At 36.5% G+C, this 24,171-nt stretch overlaps 1 protein-coding gene across 1 annotated transcript in view; it reads right to left on the bottom strand.

Annotated features, from left to right (window-relative positions):
• Positions 1–1,268, bottom strand: part of LOC129926883 (uncharacterized) — a 30,201-nt gene extending 28,933 nt beyond the window's left edge. The window contains exon 1 of the mRNA XM_056033358.1: positions 1,143–1,268. Within this exon, the coding sequence (XP_055889333.1) occupies positions 1,143–1,202 (60 nt within the window). The 5' untranslated portion in view covers positions 1,203–1,268. The remainder of the gene's footprint in view (positions 1–1,142) is intronic.
• Between the last annotated feature and the right edge of the window lie 22,903 nt (positions 1,269–24,171).

Here is a 24,171-nt window from a genome sequence, read left to right as displayed (position 1 = left end):
TCCTATTATACCTATCATTAAAATAATTCTGTGACTTTTTAAGGTAATAAATATTTTTTTAGATAATTTTAAACGTATTTTACAAGCTAAATAAATGAGGCAAAACACCTGGAATGAGGAATCTTTCAATGTTAACAAATTCCTATCACCATAAACATTAACATGTACATGTACTTGACATTCAGATTGAAGCTATCTGAAGAACTTCAATCAACAGACATATTGTGTATGATTCACTTTCACTCCTCGCCGTTTTCTCAGGCATGTGGACTTTAAATTACAGATGAAAATAAAAATTGTCTCACTCCATTATTTAAATGCCCATTACACAAGGTTAAGGGGGTGCGGTGGCTAAGTGCTTAAAGCGCTTCAGAACCTGGGGCCCTGGGTTCGAATCTCGGTGAAGATTGCAATTTTGAATTTTGGGATATTTGGATTTCTTTTGACTCCATACAACTCTAACGGATACCTGACTTTAGTAGGGGAAAGTAAAGGCGGTCTTTTGTTGTGCTGGCCACCCTGCTCGTTATGTGTACTGTACATTTGCTACATTTTTTAGAACAGGATTCCAGCAATGCTTGTTTTTTATCTTACTTATTTTCTTCTTTTTTTCTGTCAACACATTGCAACACATTGTTCTAGATAATAACTGTGTATTGTGAAGAGCTTCGTAGCGGGGCCAACTCGAGGTCATGCTCCAACTCCACCAATAAGAATTCGTTTATGACTGGACATGTAATGTATTTGTCTTGGAACTTTTCTTTTATTAATCACGATGCTCAATAGCCTGGGTATCCATGATATAGCCAGTCCGCCCCTTTTACTCAAATTAATAAAAATAAGATCTAGATTTACAGTCTAGAATACTAATAGATTAAACATTTTTACAATCTTCTTTTTTACGTACTTATTATTATATACTATTAGTAGTACTATAGACTATAATTATACTATACCAGTTACTAAATGATATTACACGATAATTATACTTATAGGCTTAGACCTAGATGACCTAGATCTATATTAAATATTTAAATAAGTTAATACTAGATGTACATCTACAATGTACAATAGCTACGCACAATTTGAAGATCAAATATAGATCAATGCGAAGTGAATATTTTACATTTGGATCCACTTACCTGAAGGTTCACACCTCCTTCTTCTATATAAAACTGAGGTTTCGACTTCTTCGGCGGCATTATGAAAAGAAAATTAAGACCGTAAAACTTGTAGATCTACTTGGAATCGCTTGTGTCTTTCTTGAACGACCGCACCCTTGCGCACCATATCAACACAAAAATAATCTTTCGCTGTCTTATTTGTCATGGAATCCCCATATCGATCAAACTATCAAAAAATCAAAGCATTAGGGTTTATCAAAAGTAATTTCTATAAATCAAATAAGAACCTACATAAAAAATGTTATTTAACCTTGGTTAGGCCAATAATAGAATATGCATCCTCTGTTTGGGACCCCACTACTCAAGAAAATATTAAGAATAAGGAACAGACAAAATAGAGTAGTGATATTCATAACAAAAGAATATTCATATTTGACTAGAGTAACACCTTTAGTAAAATCACTTAATTTAGAAAACCTTCAGGAGAGAAGACTCAAAAGTAAAGTAGAATTTTTTTGTGGCATTTTACGTCTCGAGAGACGATCTTTTCCCTTTGCAACTTCTTGTGTGACTAAAGAGGCCAATCCTTGATACACAGCTGCGATCGCAGGTTGGGCATATATAATCACCAGGCGCCGTTGCATTTTTACCCTTCTTTCTGCTTCAGTTATGTATGGCACCTGCAATCCAAGACCCCTTCTTTATGCTCTCTCTCCATGTGGATCTATCCAGTGCCACCTCTTCCCAGCTGCTAGTGTCGATCTTGAAGAGCTTCATGTCGCGTTTGCATACATCTGTATAACTGTATATCTGTATTAGATCGCCATACAGAATGTCCAGTGGAACTCGACCTACTGGTATTCTACGAACGTGCAGCCAAGGCGTCTCCTGCTGATAACAGAGCGGATGTCCTGGCACCCTGCTCTTCGTAGCACTTCATCATTGGTTATTTTATCTTGCCACCTTATTTTAAAGATCCGCCTTAGGCATTGGAGGTGGAAGACTCTCAGCTTTTTCTCCTCCCATGAGTAGGTTGACCATGTTTCACTTCCGTATAACAAGGTGCTCAACACACAGGTCCGGTAGACTAGGGCTTTACTACTGCTGGCTGGTGTACCGCAACCTTCCTTAAATTAGAACCGTTGATCTGCTCCAGTGGCTTTGTCTGTCGGTGGCTTCTCTCTTCTGCGGAGCCTCAAGTGAGGGGATCTACTTCCGACTTGGGATATAGAACAGATCATTCTTTTGTCCTCTTATGTCAATGTGCCCATGATTTCAGTTCGTTCCCATTATGGCGTATTAAGATAGTATTTATTTAATCTTGTTGTAACTTGATTGGTTGGTTTAAAAGCTTTTTAGTGGCACTGTACCTCTGCTTATAGTTACATTATTGTATACGATGAAGACTAGGTTACCTTTAACCGCCAAGTCATGGGCACCCGCAGAATTTTTCGTAGTTGGGGGGTGCAATTTGCCACCTATGACTCAAAGTCGTAGCTTTAACTTTCTTGTTACTGAGATATTAAAGAAAAGAACTGGTGCCTCCCCCATCCCTCTAAACTATTAAGTTCTTCGTAAATAAATGTTCAGCCTGTTTTGTCTTCATCAAGAGCTGCAAATTGAAGAAGAATATCAGAACCGCTCGATAAGCTTTCAACTCCAGCTTGTCCATCGCGACGAGAATAAATTTATTGACAGTTCTCGCAGCGAAACGTTAATGAAGAACGGAAGAATCAAAGCTAAAGAATGCATAGCCGTGTTCTCTAACACCTCTCAAAATCCAAACATGTTTTTTTTTTAGCTCGGCGTGTCTTTCGACTGCTAATTCTCGGCCGCACCAGCTCAATACAAAGTTTATCTGCTAGCAGTCTAGCTTTTTTTTTTTTGGGGGGGGGATGTTGAAGTGTTTCACAGTTTGGAATAGTTGGTTTTTGATTGCGTCAGTAAGACTGTCAGTGATGTGCTGTTGAGTGGCCTTATTGTAAACATGGACAGTCTGCAGCATCTAGGAAACTGCTAAAATAATTGACGACAATGAAAAGATAAATCGGAAACACATGAGAAGCAGGCACAGATTACACATGTTCAGTTTGTCTGGTTTCACTAACAACCGTAATTTTAAGATCCGCCAAACAATCAAAAATCTTTTCAAAGATGTTACTTAAAAAAGGTTTGATTCGTATTTCTTAGTCCATCATGTCTGACGAAAAAACAAAGGAAATTTATATTCATATCTCTCGCTTGGGACAGTTACGAAAATATAGTCTTCTTGATGACGCCAACAGCATGACGTATATCTGAAACGTCATTCAGATCATTGCCCTCATTGACTCCTTGATTCAATGTCAAGTCTGTGAGACGTCCAACGGACAAAGACTTCTTTCGATTTTGTCCACAAGTCCTTATCTAAACATATTTCTGAAAGCTAGCCATCACAGGGAATCCATCGCAGTCTTGGCCGAGTAGTTTGTGACTAGACTGTACACAATGTATTCACTAACTTTGACGTTAGACGCAGGCAGCTCGTCTCTCTGAGCAACAGGTACGAAATCATTGAAGTTTTCTCGAACTCAATCGGAATCAACAAACCAGTGACGTAGCTAGAGATTTGGGGGGCTCGGGGGCTTGACCTCTATAGAGCCCCTGCATTTTAACATGCAACATCATGACATAAGATAATAACGTAATATTTAATGCAAAAACACATTTTATACACTCATTTCGAGGCTAGGGAGAAATTTAAAATTTGGACTTCCATCCCCGTACGTTGCTGCAGCACTGCAACAAACAGAAGGCTTAAAGACATATGCTCAGTGTCTGAGATACATGGAGTTTCATCAAGTAAATACCTTGCGATGACAGTTAATTCATGGTACTGCTGCTCGTTTTTTTTTTCGGTTTCTTGAAGCTGCGAATGTTCCGTTGATTTGAATCCACCTTTAGACTCGGACGAAGGCATGAGCGAAAATTTATTTTATATCATCAGCCATCGTAAACTGGTGGACGTTCTTAATCTGTTATTTTATTGAGCGCTTACACCAACTGTAAATACATTAACTAAGAAGACTGCACTCTTCACTCTTGTTTAAAGAAACTTCTAAATTTATCACATCAAAAGAGATGGCAAGGATTTCTACTCGAAGAAAAAATTAACAACAAAGTTACAGGGACAGTTTGTGTGGAAACACAAACTCAAAATTGGCCCCCGAAGTGGTCCATCGAGAGTCTTCATCAGGATTCGAACACGCGACTTCCGGTTTCCAATGCTTTACCCCTCAGCCACAGCATCTCCATATATTCAATTAACGTACACTTATATTTTTTTAAATAATAATTATTAACCTTATCCATACATTAAAAATAATTAACATGTTATAATACTTAAAAGAAACTAAAAAAAAAGGTTTATTAGCGGCCCCCGTAAGGGAAAAAGCCGCTATTAGAATTGTGCAAAATGTCCGTCTCTCCGTCTATCCGTGTGCCATACTCAGATCTCGAAAACTAGAAGAGATATCAAAAATATTATTTCACCATTAAATGCGGCTTGAAAAGTTTAGGTGCAACGGCTACTTTTGGTTTTCTAAAAGCAAACCGTTTAGTTTATAAAATTAATTATGAAAGCGATTTTATCATAAAAATACACCAATTCTAAAACAATAACGTAAATGTAAGGGAGGTAATGTTACAATATGCTAACAAAGATGGATAATGTTTGTGTCTGTTCAGAACGGACGAACAGACTGACAGACATAATGCACAAAAAATGCGGCTTCAATCTAAATAATATTTATCATATTTATAAATGAGTTTTATTAGAACTCTGTGCAACAGATGTCATACAACCTCAAGAAATCTTTCTTGTTAATAAAAACATTTTATGTTACTAGCCCATTTTGACTTAATGGATTTTTTTCCTTTGACGTCATATGAATGAATTCTTCAAATGTAATTCTAAATGAACTCACTCGGTGCACTAATGTCTATGATCCCTCGATATTGATGAAGCCATTTTTTAGTCTAACTAGGCCGTGTGACGTAGGGGATTTTTTTTCCTTTGACGTCATATAGAGTTAATTCTTTGAATGAAATGCTTAAAAGAACTCACTCGGTGCATTAATGTCTATGATCCCTTGATATCCTGCTCGTATTGATGAGACATATTTTAGTCTCAGTAGGCCGTGTGACGTAATGTATTTTTTTCCTTTGACGTCATATGGAATAAATTCTTCAAATGAAATGCTAAAACAACTCGGTATAGTAATGTTTATTAAACCTCGTTATCATGACTCGTATTTTAAAAAGATATAATAGCTAGATTTAGATCTAATCTAGATTTTTAAAACTAGATATGGTTTTTTGGCATAAATCTATTCTAAATTACATGTAAATTATTCAAATTTATATTGTTATAACTCTGTCATGCGCACCGCAATCAGGCTAGTGCTAGAAACCAGACTAGAAAAGGGTGTTGACATTAGGGGACCAACGATTTCCGCCCAAGTTGAGAGCCGAGATAAAGATGTGATCAAGACATGTTGTTTTAATGTATTTGTGATGTACTGTGAATAAACATCATTGCCTCCTTGAGTTGCCTCCCTTAGATTATTACAACATCTATCTCTAGCAACGTCTTTTCACTCCGGCTCTCTCCTTGGGCGGAAATCGTTCTCTTCATCTAAACATCCTTCCTAGTCTGGTTTCTAGAAGTGCGCACCTTCTGCACTATCTTGAACGGCGGCGGTGCGCATGGCAGAGTTATAACAGTACAGATCTTAAGAGTGCTAAATCATAATCTTATCTTCCGGTACATGAGGTAAGATAAGATGTGATCTACATCCTTATTCTAGTTCCGTTAAATTGAAAATGCCAATAGCTCTGTTGATAACTGTGCTGAGACATCGAAGTCCAAACACGATATATCTGTTCTTTTACTTCTTTTTTTTTTCAATTACAAATCAATGCTGAAAGATCATCTAAAATGGCTAGTCGAACATATTGCACATATCCGGTTGCTGTCATGCCGTAATGTGTAATAGATATCTTTATCAATAATAGGCTATTAGTTTGTAACCAGTTTGTTATTAAGTTAAGAGCAATGTCTGGTCGTGCGGTTAGCGTGCTGAATTGATTATCACGACGGTCCCGGGTTGTTTGTTTCTTTTACATGTTTTGGTTGTTCCTTCAGAGTTGAAGATAGTTTATTTCCTAGTTCAAACCTCCCGCAGGACGACGGGGGATGGGAGGGGGCAGGGTGTGAACCAGGACCATCGATAAATCCGAACAGCAGTCCAGTGCGCAAACTGCATGACCAGGCAGGGTTCATACCCTGCTCAGTGCCATCCTCCGTCGTCCATCCAAAAGTTAATTATTTTAACTTAACAGAAATTTTTTTTTTTTTTACAACGGTAAATGAATCTTTGAAACATCATTTCTTTTAACCATCATTATTAAATCACCAATTGAATATTCCTTGCCAATAGGAGGATCCGACAGGGATATGACTCCGACGGGGGCCGCCTCTGAGTTTGTGTGATAACAAAAACTCTCTTTGTAATCTTGTTTTTCTTACAAAATTAGATAAAATTACAACACGAAAAAAAATTCTTGATCTATCTACAATGGACCTCATTCACCAATTGTAAACAAACACCATTTAGCCACGTGATTCTCTATATCTTCTTTACTAATTACGTAATACACAATGGATATCACGTGATACGTTTTTTTCGTTGGATTTTTCTTCAATATTATCACGTGGCTAAATAATTTTTTTTACGATTGATGTTATTTTTTCTAATGTGACCTTAGTTGCAAATATTTGTATCAATGCTCGAATCTATGGATGAAGGTTGATTTATTAATGAAGAAGTCAGTGACCTTTTTAAAAGACTTACGTCACCTAAAATTTTTCATTTTAAAGTGGTGTATTTGTTTTTTTTTAAATCTACTTGCAAAGATCATTTTTTAAATTAGATGGTTCACTTTCGAAAAAGAAAAAAGTAACTACTACATCAGAACTTAGAAGGATTTTAAATATCATGATGTCCGACTTTCATTTTCTCTTTTAGTTTCTGAGATCTAAACGGTCGGACAGACAGACGGACAGACCAGCAACACAAAACTAATAGCGTCTTTTACCTTTTCGGAGGCCGCTAAAATTTACTTTTTAAAACTATATAGATCTTCAATCTTTATGGATTTTGTGTGCCACTGTATTTAATAACTGAAGACTTTAAAGTAAAACAAGAAACAAAATAGAAACATACTTTTTAACAAGGTTACAAAGACAGTTTGTTTTTCCACCCAGGCAGTTAAAAAGTCAGGTATCAATATTTTCAGAAAGAACATCAGAATTAAATTCTATCAAAGACCAATGACAGAAAAGAATAGAGAAAGAAGGTCTTGTATGGTGCCCAAGTGGTCCAGCAGACCAAAGGATAGGTGAAAGTGAATGTGAAGTTAAATGCAAACCTGGCCTAACTGATGTCTTATAATGAATATCTTATTGATGTAATTGTTTTGTAAATGGTTAATCTCTTATTTAAATCCTAAAAAAAAAACAAGGTTACTAGGTTTGTGTGGAAACACTAACTCTAAATTGGCCCCTGATCAGGTTGCTGGTGAAAGGACTGATATAATTAGCAGCAAGACCCATATGACTAGTCTCTACCTCATCTGTTGTGTAGGTGTCCGCCATAAATCGACACCCCTGAAGAACGATATAGTGGCATATGAGTTGGGGCTCTCTTTTTGACCAGGTGAGATCCATAGTATATCAGTATGTACAACAGGTGTAGCAGAAGTTTGAGAGATACCCAGCCTTTGAACTCGTTTAAAACCCCTCAACAGATGATTTTGATGATAAACTTTACTTTTCGATATAAAATCTAGAGCAAGCTACAGACACATACTTTTAAGAGCGTAGCCAAGAGAGGTTACAAATTTCTACCAGTGGCCTTCCACTAATAAAGTGCAGTCAATAGTTATCTGCCAAAATTGAAAAAGACTAAATGTAGCTCAACAAAAATGGCTATGACGGATTTTAGGAGTCAGTTATAGAGATCGGTCTCAAAGAAATCCTATGCCAAACTGGGAGTCAACCCCCTTAATAAGGTTGTGACACAGTGTAGAAATAAGGTTTGCAGGACATGTTCTCCGACAAAATGAATTACGCATATACCAAGAGTTGCGATGACATGTAGCCCATTACGAGGAAAGCGCAAATGGGGACATCCTAGTACAACTTCACTCTACACTTTCATGGCGGTCCTCAGTGAAGGTGGGAAGAGGCTCCAGATATTGCCAGTGACAGATTTTTTTGAAAACAGCTTTTCGCCCAATGGGCGAACGGCGCGGAAGGATCTAAGTCAGAAAGAATAGCACATTAGGATTTTAGAAATAAAACTAACTTCTTATTAGCAGGATAACGCACTGTAGATAACTAAGAATATGTATTTTGTTGTCTTTCAATACCGGAAATAATGCTTGGCGGCGGTGCTTCGCCCAACGCTGGTGGAGCTCTCTCTCTAAATAGGTCTGTGAACCGATGAATCGGTGATAAGAATTTGTTTCCGTTTCAGGTCTAGATATAATATATATATATATAAATCTATAGTTATAATAATGCTATAACTTAGCAATTAACCTCAACGAAAGTGATATAAAACAGAACGTTTAATAATCAGTTATAAACTGGATCTAGAGCCAAACCCCAGAGTCACATCTCAGGCCTTCTTGTTTACATCTCTAATCATCGGCCATCTTCCTTCCTCTGTTCTCTATCGTATCCTCTGGTACACAATGTCGCGCCAAATGACAGTGCGCAATGTAGAGTCATAACACTGCCCCCTCCTTAGTTATGTTCGTCCCGAACATGACCAGATTTTCGACAGGGCTGAGGAATTGTCAGTGCCGATGAAGTACTGGCAAGAAAGTTATAGTCCCACTGGAAGCCGGGTCATAAACACACTGTCATTTTCAGCCATCTGCAGAAGGTAGACCTGTCTACACATGTCCATTAACCACATTATCAGTGTACAGTTTCCGCTCAAATTGATTCATCTTTTACTCTGCTTTGCGAAGGCAGACGTACACACGTTTGTCAAGTCCAGACATGTTTATGTTTTTTTTGGTATTTGCATTGTTCATTCGAGGTGCCGCCCGTACAGTTCTTATTAAATTTCTGTCTGCAGTTAGCACTGGTAGCCAAACAGGAGTATTGGACACAGACCCAACGTTGTCTGATTTGATCATGCCCACTGAAGCACTCATATCACGGACATCGAAAGCAATAGTTTCACTCTGCCTATAGGTCACTCCTCTAGTTTCTTCATCTAGCGTTTTCTTTTCGCGTCTGCGCTTATCGCTGAAAAGGTTGCCACTTTCTTTATCTTGAAAGCTAGACGCATCTGATTTGTCATTATGATCATAGACGGCGCTGCCACCACCAACGCTTTCCTTGTAACTACCCGTATAGCCACAACAATGATTGGTTGATGTTTCATTCTCCGCTCTTCTAGGATGTAGCTGGCCTTCCAGTTTGTTCCACTTCAGTTTGTCCCTTTTATGATACCTGTTTACTGACAGATTAGACCATTTTGGTATGGTCGTATGTTCGATTCGCTTCACCTGAACGCCTTCCACACCATCATCAAGCAATGGGAACTCTATGTGTCCATATTGTACAGTTCCACTTCCAATGTTTAGAGATAAACCGAATTCCTGCATAAAATCCAGACCAAGGATGCAATCGTCGACAACACTAGCGATCAGAAAATCATGACTAAATGGTTGACTTCCTATTTCAAAATTAAGCCGTACCTGTCCTAATATAGGTAACAGTTCGCCACCTGCCGTTTTAAGAGTGTAGCCATTCACTGATATTATTTCCTGATCACCAATCAAACTGGGTCCAACTATCGACAGCGTAGTCCCTGTGTCCAAGAGGAACCTATAAGAACCAGCGCCAATCTTTCCCTGCACTCTCAAGGTTCTGCTTTGCTCTAACACTCTGAAAGGAGAGGTTATTCTCGGAGTTTCGATTTTCTGGGTTGCCAGTCCTTGCTCCCTAAGCCCGTAGAATCGTAGCGATTGACGTTCCGATGCACAGCCTTGGTCTTGGAACAACATGTTACAATTCCTCCGTAAATGACCTGGAGTGTTACAATTTCAACAACGAAAAGGCTTTCTACTACGCCTTGAGATCTGATAATGTTCCCGTTCATTAAAAGCCTTTTCCACCATTCTTCGAATCAGCTTCGGCAGATCCTCCTCTTCCGCCACATTTAACGTCCGACAATAGGGTATGTTCCTCGCTGAAACTTCGGCCGCCTCGTGAGACATGGCATAGATAAGGGCTTCGTTGATTTTCCGTTTTCCGCTTATTCGGATGGCCTTCTTAAGTTCCGAATCTCGCATTCCATCTATAAAGGCATCTGTGATCAGAACATCCTGTGTTGCCGATGGATAAGCAAGACGGGCGAGACGTTCTACGTCTGCTGCTAATTCCTGTAATGTCTCTCCGCTCTTCTGTTGTCGATTCTTTAATTGCATCCTGAAAACTTCCTGCAGGTGTTCATTGCCGTATCGTAGTTCCTTTGTTTTGACCATGGCATCGTAGTCTGTCCAATCCGTCATAGTCTGTAACAATTCGGCTGCCTTGCCTCTGAGTGCCAACATAAGACCAGTTGCTTTCTCGTTCAGCTCCCTCCCTCTCAGTTCCTAAGTTCCTGTAATGACAGTTGACTAAGTGTTTTCTTAGACGCCATCCCGTATCAAAACGTTGATCAACTAAAACCAAAACTTATGCTGATCTACCCGAAAATGGAATCGTTCAATGTCTTATTCCTAGATCTAGACCTTCTTCTCCACTTTCGTTGAGGATCCCACTTCTGACACCAATTGCTACAACTTAGCAATTAACCTCAACGAAAGTGATATAAAACAGAACGTTTAATAATCAGTTATAAACTGGATCTAGAGCCAAACCCCAGAGTCACATCTCAGGCCTTCTTGTTTACATCTCTAATCATCGGCCATCTTCCTTCCTCTGTTCTCTATCGTATCCTCTGGTACACAATGTCGCGCCAAATGACAGTGCGCAATGTAGAGTCATAACACTAATTGTTGTAACTCTAGGTTAGGCATTCAACGAATAGGCATGCAACTCAACAAAGTTTAACAGGAAATAATAGTTGTGTTTATTCACTAGGGTAAACACATAACATGATGATTCATCCTTCAGCTTCCTCAGAGTCTCACTACTAAGTATACCAGTCCTTTGCTACTAAACCCGAATGTGGACCAACGACAGCCTTCCCCGCTTCGCTCCAGGTCCCTACTACAACCTTCAGGCAGCACCAAAAGCTGGCTTCTTCTTAGTTTCCCAAACATTCAGACTCTTCACAATCCCTGATGCACTGTTATTCTCTCCGTTCTAGTATCTTCCTGTTCACTAGTGCGCTAGTGCGCACCTCAAGCACTGGTGCAAGGCAGGGTTACAACACTACCCCCACCTTCGTCCCGAAAAGAAATATGTTCACGGTTGATCAATGCAGGTGGAGGTCGGTCAGTGGTAGTCACAGATTGCATGGAGCGTGCTCCCCACAAAGCGATCCACACTGCTCTCTGCAGGTGCCGTTTTCTCCTTCTCCAGTTGACCAAGTTTCTTTCGACACGATGTCGCAAACGTGGCCTCTCCATCCTAACGGTTGTCGCTGGCGTCAGCCACCTGTTGTTAATGCAGTTGATTCAGAACTGCGCTTCATCAGTCCCTTTCTAAGGATGACTTGTGAAAGAGCTGTAGACCCACATGAAGCCACGCTGTTTAACAAACTGTCAGCCTCAGCCGTCTCAGGGAGAATTGTCTGTAAGGCACCCCTACAGCCTTTCAGGTGCAAAAGTACATCAGCTGCAGGGTTCTTCTGACCACCATCAGTTATAATAATATCGTCGTGCTCGATTTTATGTGAATGAAAATAAGGAATCTTTTTTAAACCTATGTAATAAATGTACGAGTAAAGTGTTAGACTTTTTGACGTTGTATTGCTAAGTTAAAAGTATATGGTCCTTACTAATTTTATAACTGCTAGATCCAATCTGATCCGATTATTATTCGATTATATTCAATCCGATTAGGATCCAATATGATAGAATCAGATTCGATTCTAAACAATCAGATAAAATCGTATTCGGATAACATCTGATCAAATTTCGGTTGCGAACAAATCAGATTCGGTCCGATCCGTTAAAATCAGGCTGTATCCGATCAATATCGATCTGATTTAAATCCCGTTTTGATTTAATCTGTCCTGATTTGGATCTAGATTATTTACCATCCGACCCAAAACAATGTGATTCAGATCCGATGGAAAAAGTTTATTTAAAAATTTAAAGCAATATTATTTGTTCTGAAATTCTATTTTTAATTAATTTTTAAGCATCCTTTTTTTTTCTTACACATATGATAAAAGATTTCATGAGTACGTTTACGTCCGGGGAGAACTATGTTATTATGTTTTTGAATGTAGAATTTTCGGGGGTTTTTCCTGGTAGTTAGTTTACATTAAAAAAAACACACTAGGAACACTTTAGAAAGAGCCGGCTCTAGATATAGAGATATAGATTACTAGATAAAAGAAATTAATAGATTTAAACGTAGTTAAGGCGCGCCTTTAAAAAAATTCATTAGATAGCTTTAATCTTAGACTAAATCGCTAAAAATAGATTCAAAAATAGTATAAAAAGCTATAAAGTAAATTGTAGAATAGATTTAAACTTAGATTACCTTTAAAAAAATTCACTAGATAGCTTTAATCTTAGACTAAATCACTAAAAATAGATTCAAAAATAGTATAAAAAGTATATTGTAGAATAGATTTAAACATAGATTAGGTATTAAAAAAACACGGAGAAACTCACTAGATAGATACATATTTAGGGTAGAACGCTTACAAAACAATACACTAGGTAGACACGATATTAGAATAGGGCCTACACATGCAGCCAGACACAATACTGATATAACATTAGTGTAAGGCCTACATTCACCAATGGTAGATCTATTCTAGATAGATACAGAAACACGCAAACCTACAAAACACGAGACAATTTTAGAAAAGAGCTGAGAAGGGCAGGTCCGTAAGCTGCTGGGAGGTTGTGGGCAGTGTGGGTTTGGGTGAGGGCTCCTTGGGGGGTGGGTTTAAATGGGTGAAAAAAAATAGGGTTACCCTTGAGTTGATGAGCTGATTTAAAATCAAAATGATATTTTTATTTATGAAAAAAGGACAGATATATACTTAATTCCCTCTCTTCTCTCTCATCTTACTCTTCTCTCAATTTTTTTTCTTTACCTCTGTTTCCTTCCCTTTCTTTTCTCTCTCTCTACTTCTCATATTTTTTCTCTGAAACGTTTCTTCTTTAGTAATATTTTCCCATTTTCATGTTTTGTCATTTCAGATTTTGAAATGGAACAGCCCTCTTTTATTTTCCCTGTTCTTCTTCTTCTTCTCTCATTTTTTAGCGGCCCCGAAAGGGGAAAAGACGCTATTAGTTTTGTGCGGTATGTCTGTCCGTCTGTCCGTCTGTCTCTCATTTTTTTTGTTTTTTTTTTTTCTTCTTTTTCTCTGAAACGTTTCTTCTTTAGTAATATTTTCCCTTTTTCATGTTATGTTAATTCAGAATTTGAAATGGAACAGCCCTATATTTTTCTCTCTCTCTCTTCTTCTCTCTCTTTCTCTTTCTCTCATTTCTTTTTTTTTTCTTTGTTCTGAAACCTTTTTTTTGTAGTAAATTTTTCCCAAACGAGGGCGGAAATCGTTCTTTCCTCTCTCTAATGTCAACATCCTTCCTAGTCTAGTCACTAATAGTGCGCACCTTCTGCACTAACTTGGATGGCCTTGTGCATAAGGGGGGAAGGCTGTCGTCGGTCTGTATTCAGGTTGCTGGTGAAAGGACTGATAAAATTAGCAGCAAGACCCATATGGCTTGTCTCTACCTCATCTGTTGTGTAGGTGTCAGCCATAAATCGGCAATCCTGAAGAACGATATAGTGGCATATGAGTTGAGGCTCTCTTCCATTCACGCCAGTGCAATGGACTTGTTTCTTAGACATACCATCGTGGATTCTGCTTCGCCTTCTCGCGGGCCTAATAGTCTCTACTCACGACCTCTTCCATCAGAGCGCCGTGTAGCATTTGCCAGGGTAAGCAATGTTATAAAGGCTTATATTTTATACAAAATGTCATACTTGATATAATACATGCAACAGATATTTTATTTAGCACACAAACACACACACTCACAAACACACACACATAAATCGCTCTTAATTTTTGACCAGGTGAGATCCCGAGTATCTCAGTATGTACAACAGGTGTAGCAGAAGTTTGGAAGATATTACCCAGCCTTTGAAATCGTTTTTAATACTTTTTTTTTCTTAGCACAGAATATAGTGTTTCCGTTTTTGTTTTAAATAAGTAAAGCGAATGTGTATAACTGCTTACGAGCTTCCCCTTCCCTTCTCTCACGTAGTGCAGGCCCTCTGCTCTCTACTTAATTTCATCATCCTTTACCTCCCCACCCCCTTTTTTTAAAACTTTGAGACTACCCCCGTTCCTCACTGCTGGAATTCTAAGAGTCGCTACCTTACTAGGCAAGAGAGGATAACTCAAAATCCAGACTCGCTAAATTCTCTGGTTGAATCACAAGGATTGTTTAAGGTGTGTGTGTGTGTGTGCGCGTATCTATGAGAGCACGAGTGTGTGTGCGTGTGTGTACGTGCTAGCTTCAGTGTGAGTGCATTTATCGAGGGTCCTTCTTTTTGACCCCGCCTTCTCATAAATGGACCAATACGATGAAAGGATGGGGATCACCTGATATGCAAAACTTTTAATTTTCTTTTCTAAACTGCTTTGGGACAAACACGTTTTTTTCCGCAATTTACATTATTATTATTATATGTTCATGTCTCTTTAATGGGCTTTAAATTTATGCTATACCTCCTAAAAAGAGATCTTAAAATGATTTTGTTATATTATAAATGTTTACCTTTAAACAACTGACCAACAACACGATCATTAATTGGAGGTTTGCCATATTAGCTGATTCATAGAAGTGAAACATGGTATACTTATATTTAACCACATATAACCACATATAACCAGTTTGACGTTAAGTCATGAGAGCATATTTTGTCAGCATTAAGTCTATACATCCTAAGAAAAAATTCAGCAAAGTTATTTGCGCCTTGTAACATATGTAGCTAAAAATAGTTCAAGAACTCCTACTCTTGGGATATAAAAAAAATACCTTAAATCAAAGCCTTTCATCATCTTGTAAAATTTCGTTCCATCAAAAGCTAACTTCTAAATATATATTTAAAAGATGTAGGCTTTGAACCTTGTTCAGTTCACTAAGTCAGACGTATTGTCATACAAAAAATGAAAAGATAGCGCAATGTAAGAGTTAAGAAATAAAAGAGAGACTCTACGAAAGTGAGGAAAATGAGTGTTTTGGTAAGATGAGATAAAATTGAATAACACAGGAAGAATGTTTTATTACTTTGTTTTCCAGCAGAGTGTGTCGTAGAACTAAAGAAATAGTTTTCCAGCAGAGTGTGTCGTAGAACTAAAGAAATAGTTTTCCAGCAGAGTGTGTCGTAGAAATAAAGAAATAGTTTTGTAGCAAGAAGAAATCGAACAGTTTGAAAGAAACAAAAGAAATGAAATGAAACTGGCTGGGTTTGAACCCACGACATCGCTTGCATTATTACACATTTCTAAAGCATATTTACGACAAAAAAATATGCCAATCTTCATTTACTTCTACCTCATTTTTTCATTCGCCCCCCCCCCTCAAAACCCTGTAATTTTTTTTTTTCAAAGATCCAGACATTCGATCAGATTTGAAGATCATTACTTGTTAGCTCAAAAGTCCCTCCGGATGAGTGGAACGCATAGTTCACCACCAGGTATTGAAATACAAAAAATTTACTGGTCTCTTACATTTTCTTTCTTGCTGCCTGGATTTTGAAAAGCTGGTTATTATTTGTCCAATGAATTTTCCATTCTTCCTTATTGTACAGGTTAAAAATTGAACACAAAAAAATACGAAAGACTTATGCTGATTAATTGGTTTTATCTTTGTTCAGGAGAATGTATATATTGTTGATGGTCATTGACTTGTGGCACCTAATTGCTAGTGCACAGCTAAACCGATGTAAACGTACTGTAATAACTTAAGTGTGGCACCTAATTGCTAGTGCACAGCTAAACCGATGTAAACGTATTGTAATAACTTAAGTGTGGCACCTAATTGCTAGTGCACAGCTAAACCGATGTAAACGTATTGTAATAACTTAAGTGTGGCACCTAAGTGCTAGTGCACAGCTAAACCGATGTAAACGTATTAAAACTTAACTTCTCAAACTTAAAATAACTTGAATTACTTTTTTGTGAACAAAACTAAATAGAACATTCATTACATTATAGACAAAATCAACTTGAAATGAGACAAATATAGTAGACTTCTTCTTGAAACTGTCAGGTAGAGTTGAACCTTCGGCTCTTGGAACTCCAGGCCAGCAAAAGTGAACAAGAGCTCCCTTTCACCGGCCTGAATGAGAACAGTGTTCACTGTCTGTACTACTGATAGAAAGAAGAGTCTCTCTACAAAATTTAACTCACTACAAATACACGTCTTTACACTCGGGCATCCTGGACTCGTCTGACGTGCACAAGACTGCTTACGACATCATTCACACTGCTTAGCCAACAACCAATCACGAACTTCTTGTCACCGTCACCATAGAAACTCACAAACACACTCTTTAACAGGGGCGGACTGTGTGTTAAAATCGGCCCTGGGCATTTCTATACAACCCGGTAGTAGTGCCCCAGCGGTCCATTACACTTAAGGATAGGTGAAAGTGAATGTTAAATTAGATGTGAACCTGATCTAACTGGTGTTTTACAATAAATATCTTATTAATCTATTTTTTTTTTGTAAAGGGTCAATAGGTCAATCTCTAATTCAAATCCTCAAGAAAAAAATTCCTTTATTTCAGTGTGTAATGTAGGGGTCGTTACCTGCAGTTTACGCAATAATATGAAAAACTACTTATTAATTGTTGTTTTAAATTATGTCCAACTTATATGCCTACTAAATAGATTTTTTCTCTTTAAAAAAAAAGTAACCATTTTTGTATGTAAATGTAGTAATATTATGACAAGGTTACATAACTTAGCAATACAAATGTAATCAACTTTTAAAAAAAAATCCAAAACAATTTGCATAAATATTTTTAAAATATGATAGGAGGTTATCTCCCCTTCTAAAGAGCCTATTGTATTTGTTTCTATTAAACCATTTTAAACCAAAGGACAGAACAGCAGATTGTGAAATAATTACTATTGCCGCTGAGAAGTGACACCAACTGATTGACTTACAAAGCCAGACTTCCCTTCTTGAGAAATTTCGAGCAATGCAGACAATAGATTTCTACGCCTTGTTGTCTACAGAAACCTTTACTAGAAAAACATTTTTAGTTATAAGACACCTAAAATCCTTGTTACGTAATTAGCTTAGGGGTGTATGTAAGCCTAATTGAGCCACGGGAATTGTAATAAAATAATTTAAAATGGTTTATTATCTATTTCGAGGTACGGTGGCTGGGCGGTAAAGCGCTTGGCTTCCGAACCAAGGTCCCAGTAAAATCCTGGCGAAGACTGTGATTTTAATTTCGGGATCTTTGGGTGCCTCTGAGTCCACCTAATTCTAATGGGTGCGTACATTACTTGGGGAAAGTAAAGGCGGTTGGTCGTTGTGCTGGCCACGTGAAACCCTGTGTCAAAGAAACAACTAGATGACCTTCACATCATCTGTCCTATAGACTGCTAGGTCTATCGCAACTATTCTCTATTTCATTTTTTTGTATCTTTTTGTTAATGTGGCCCGCCACACAAGTGTTGGAAATTAAAATGGCCCGCAGGCCGTATGACGCTGGGCATCACTGGTCTAAAATATTATGGTGTGGGAATTTGACTATCTTTCTTAGTTTACGAGATCTAAACGGGACGGACGGACAGACATTTTACCCAAAATTTTGGGGGCCGCTAAAAATAGAAAATAGGATTCCCGAACTCAATTTCTAACTTTGATTCTGTTCTTAAATTAGAAGCGAGCTAATTATAATATGTCTGTCAGCTTTAGACTAGATCTAGATGTAGACTCTAGATCAAACTAGAATCCAGGCTAGATATGGAATCTAGATTAGTATCTAGACTAGATCAAGGACAAATTTGTACAAATACTCCTTCTTTTCTAGTGCTATTAGAGCATGGAATGGGTTGCCTGAGCTAGCCAGGAAAACCAGTGACTTGGCAGAATTTAATTAAGTCATTGGTTAATATGCATGACTGAATGCATGAAGCGTAGGACGTAATAATCTTTTTTTTTTTTGAAGTAACATCTGTATTATATAAGATAGGTAAGAAGATCTATACTAGAATCGGTATGAATTTAAGCGATTAATCTTAAAATTACTAGATCTAGAGATGTCAATATTATGATCAGGATTAGTAAGCCTACTTCTGAGTAACAGTGCACTTATGCTATTCCATCTGATTATCAGATTCACTTCTTAATGTAATATTGCTGCTTTCATAATAAATAAATCTGCACACCTAATCTGTAAGAAGATATGCTAGTGCCTTAATAATAGATTATAGATGTAAATTTTGTTCAATTTTTTTAATAAAATTAAATCTAAATCTAGATCATAGACATAAATAAATATAGACTGGAAGTAGGAAGTTATTTTTATTTGGGGGAAGTCAAATATGTATTATGTACTATATCTATGTGAACAAAAATGGCGGCAATTGAGCTATAAATCCTAGGACTAACATTTCAGCCAATATATAATTATGATCTTTAGTTTTGAAAAGTACAAAACTGCCATATTCCCAATATTTTGCCTTTGTTTCATAATCCTAGACATAGGCAAATATATATAGGTTTGTGATGTGGATCTATGTTTGTTGACATGGCTTCTTTATTAATGTATGGCGGTCGTCTTAGCGATTCAAAGTGTTAGAATTAGTTTTTAGTCAAAAAAGTCAAAGAAAATGAGCAGAACGTGCTCTAATGTTCGTAGTACGATAGGCCAAGGATAAATTCTAAAGGTTGAAAAAAAATTGAATATTATACACAGTAACTTTCAGTTTCAGTAAGTCAGAATAATTCAGTATCACTGTGACTGACTAATTTAATATTGATAGATCTAAATCTAATAAATATGACTAATATTTGTAATAACTAGTCTAATACTTTTCATACTTTTTACTACTAACTATTAAACTAGTCAGTCTAACATCTATGCATGAAGGCTATAGACTAGATCTAGTATAAGTATAGATTATAGATCTAGACTCTAGTGACAATCTAGTCCTAGGTTATTATATACTAACTATAGACTATAGACTAGACTATACAGATTACAATTATAGTTTATAGTATAGTATAGTAGTATAGTACTAGTAGTAAGTAGTATTTTTTTACTATAGTATTTATATGGACTAGATCTAAATCTAGTATTTAAAAATATTTATAATTATTTTAATTATGTAAATTTAATAGTAAAAAAAACATGGCATATATAAAATCTAGGTATATAGGTTATGGCTGAAAAAAAAACAACTATAAATACTATTAATTGTACACTGCTCATAACTGCTGTATAACTCATACAAACTTATCTTTTCCCAAATGTTTCCCATAATAATTTGTACTTTATCGTCCAGTCTATATATATGTGTGTCTATGATCTAGATCTATATCTGGCCTTTATTTAGTCAAATTTAGATTATTGTCAAGAGTATAAAGGGAATATATCATAATTGTTTGCTATAAAAGTAGTACGTTTTTTTTAACTTATTACTAAGATAAAGTTCGTATCAAAATTCCTTTTTTAAAAACAACATTTGAATCAGTATTCCATTCAATGCGTTAGTAAATAAAAAGAAAATATGTTGTTATGACTTTGCCTGCGTACCGACATACAAGAGAGTACAGAAAGAAGATGCGACTAGACAGGAAGGATGTCAAAATTAAGAGGAGAACGATTGCCGCCCAACTAGAGAGCCAATATGGAGAGATTGTGCCTAAGATAGATGTTGTTTTGTGTAACTGTGATGTCCTGTAAATAAACGTCTATGTCTCGTTGAGTTGCCTCACTTAAGCTATTACAATATTTTATAAAGATCCATTCACACTTCTTCCATTTTGACCTTAGATGCAAATGTGTTTGTACCAACGAGCCAATCTATGAATGAAGCTTGAGTTATTTATAAAGAAGACTGCGACATTTTAAAAAAAACTTACCTTCCCTGAAGTTTTACATTTAAAAAAGGTGTCTTTTATTTCAAAAAATCTGCTTACGTGTATAATTTTTTAATCTTTCAGACTCGGAAAAGAAAAAAGTAGCCGTTGCATCAAAGCTTTGAATGATTTAAAATATCGATTTCCATTTTCTCATGTAGTTTCTGAGAACTACACGGGACGTACATACGAACAGACAGAACACATAAAACTAATAGCGTCTATTCTCTTTTTAGGGGACGCTAAAAAAAAAGTAAAAAAAATTGTTTTCCTGCCGTCATTTTTTTTTTGTTGTCTGTTTTGTCGCCGGCACACAGGGAAATTGCCTGTTTGCCCATATAGCCAGTCCGCCCCTGACACCTATAATATTTCTACTGAGAGTCTATTTTTAGTGACTATTTATTTTCTTTTTCGTTAGCACATCAAATTGTAGATTTGATAAGCTATTATTACTTTGACGTCCGGGCTAAAATAGGTTATTATGGTCGTAGGAGAATAAATTTTCGGGGGAAATCCTGGTAACTAGTTTACACCCAAAAACTACACTAGTTAAAAAAAAATTAGATATAAAATAGGCGCGCCTAAAAAAAAACTAACCCATAGATTAAAATAAAAATTATAGCTTTAAAATAATTAATATATAGGTTTATGCATAGATCATAACGCTTAAAATAAATTTAGAAGATAGATTAAAACATAGATTAACATGTATTTCTAGATAGACATTAGGATACGCGTACGACGTAAAATAACAAAAAAAAATTAGCTTTATAGATTATGACCCTAAATAAAAATTATAGCACTAAAATAATTAATATATAGATTTATGCTTGGATCATAACGCTTAAAATAAATTTAGAAGATAGATTAAAACATAGATTAACATGTATTTCTAGATAGACATTAGGATACGCGTACGACGTAAAATAAAAATAAAAAAATTCTCTTTATAGATTATGACCCTAAACTTAACTCTAACTCTAACCCTAAAAAAATTTATTAAGTAGGTTTAGAATAGATTGTATCGCCAAAAATTAAATATGTAGAATAGAATTAAACTTAGATTAGGTATTAAAAAAAACAGGAGAATCTCACTAGATAGATACATATTTAGGGTAGAACGCTTACAATACAATACACTAGGTAGACACGATATTAGAATAGGGCCTACACATGCATCCAAAACACAATACTGATATAACATTAGTGTAGGGCCTTACACTCATTAGCCGTAGATCTAGATAGAGACAGAAACACGCAGACCTACTAAACACGAGACAATTTAAAAAAAGAGCTGAGAAGGGCAGGTCCGTAAGCTGGCGGGAGGCTGTGACCAGATGGGGTCGGTTGAGGGTTCTTTGGGTGGTGGGTTTAAAAGGGTGAGAGAAAAAAGGGTTCCAAGTTCCTTTTATTCGAAAACAACTTACTTATAAAAATAAAGCTAATATTGCAGGAAAATAAATCAATTATTTTGAATCAATCAGGTAAGTAATTTTTAATTGATTTAGACTTACAATGATAGGGAAAAAAAAAGAAAGGCAATATGGTTTTATTCCTTTTCTTTTTCTCTCTGTGATTCTCCCTATCTTTTTCATGTTCTCCCTTATTCCTTCTCCCTCTCTCTCTCGCGCGCTCAGAAGCGACCCCCACCCACACCCCTTTTTATGCATAATACGCATTGTAATTTTCTCCTATTTTGAAATGTATCTCATTTAGAAATTGAAAATGGAACTTCCCGCTCTCTCCATTTTTTTAAATCTCTTTCTCTCTTTTGGCAGAATCTTTTTGTAGTTTATGGGATAGAAAAGGAAATATGCATCTCTCCCTTTCCTCTATCTCGTCACCTATTGATCTTCCTATTGACATCTCTCTTTTTTTTTCTCTTTCAATTCTTTCCTTCCCCTTATTATCCATTCTCCTTCTTCTCTACGTCTTCTCTTTCTCTCATTTTTTTCTCTCTTTCCACTTCTCTCTGTCTTTTGTATTTCCTCATTTCTGTTTTTCATATTGTAATAACTTAAGGGAGACAACTCAACGATATAGATGTTTATTTACATGGGACATCAAAAATGCATAGACTAATGTCTGCCTTGAGCACAGACTCTTCATAAGTTCGAGACTTGGGCGGAACTCCATTATCTTCATCCTAATGTAAACATCCTTCCTAGTCTAGTAATGCGCACCTCATTCACTAGCTTGGATGGCGGTGTGCATGACAGCTTATAACAATATGCCATATAAGCCAGAAGAGCGATTTTATTTTTAAAAACTCTAGAGAAACGTATTGTTATAAATCTGCCATGAGCACCACCGTTTAAGATAGTGCTGAAGGTGCGCACTACTAGAAACTAGACAGACGGATGTTGAAATTAGAAGAAGTAGAACAATTTCCGCTTAAGTCTAGAGACGAAGTGAAAAGACTGTGCTTAAGACAGATGTTGTTTTAAGTACTTCTAATGTCCTGTGAATAAACATCATTGCCTCCTTGATTAGCCTCACATAAGTTATTACAGTATTATCAGAAATGAGGTTTATGTATATTTTTGATAAGACAAAGTAAGGCGGGCGATTTCAAGCCATAATCTGCTCCTAAGTGTTTTCACTTTAAAAATCTGGAACAGCCTATTATCAATATTGAGGTGTTAAAATTATATTACATTTAATTTTTTTTGCCCAAACTGGTACTATTTTCAAAACATTTTCTTTTTTTCTTTTTGTGAGTTATAAACATGTCAGGCGAACTGACGGAAAGACAACACACACACACATACACACACACACACATATATACACACTTACGTAGGTATTGTACAAAACTTGCTGCATAAAAGTCAATTTAAAAAATGTACTTCAAATTAGCAAACTAGATTTCTTTCCCAACATTTATTAACAAAAATTAATGTTTTAATTTTATTTTCTGTGTATCGGAATGCACACAATTTTCATATTTAATGTTTAACATTTTCTTTCACATTTTGCAAATATACTCCAATAAATGGACAAAGCCGGTGTAGAAAATTTAATGTTATTTTAGTAACTTAAGAGAGGCAACTCTGTGATATAATTGACTAATTGGTTGAATTGTTATCGATTCATGTAATGTAATGTCTACGCCAATGAGTAATTGTGCGAAGTTTTAACGTGTTCAAACTTTTACCAGATAAACAGAAAGACAGCAATTCTTTACATAGGCATTGACTTGGATCTCTTCCAGACTGAACGGTTGTTCAAGCAGGCTTACACGCCTAGAGCTCGAAGAGCCTTCAGCTCAGCTCTTTTGACAATCTTGGGTAATTGGTAGCCCTCTCCTTTACACAAAAACATAAAACCACTGCCACGTCTATACCATATCTAGCTTATCACTTCAGCGGGATCTCATTCTTCATGTAACAACAAGTCGTCTTTCACTTGTATTGAAAGGGCGCATTATGAGCGTCAGCGGTAGCAAAGTTACAGTAAAATAATCTATCATCTTTTCCTAGCAGGTCATCAATCCTGGTAGGCTGGTACTATATATAATTGGTTTAAGACAATGACAATCACCTGGTGCTATATATAATTGGTTTAAGACAATGACAATCACCTGGTCCTATATATAATTGGTTTAAGACAATGACAATCACCTGGTCCTATATATAATTGGTTTAAGACAATGACAGTCACCTGGTAC

Source organism: Biomphalaria glabrata, chromosome 6 (assembly GCF_947242115.1).
Source record: "Biomphalaria glabrata chromosome 6, xgBioGlab47.1, whole genome shotgun sequence".
Taxonomy (NCBI): domain Eukaryota; kingdom Metazoa; phylum Mollusca; class Gastropoda; family Planorbidae; genus Biomphalaria; species Biomphalaria glabrata.
The sequence above is the reverse complement of the archived record's forward strand: the minus strand, read 5'-3'. Positions and strand labels throughout refer to the sequence as shown.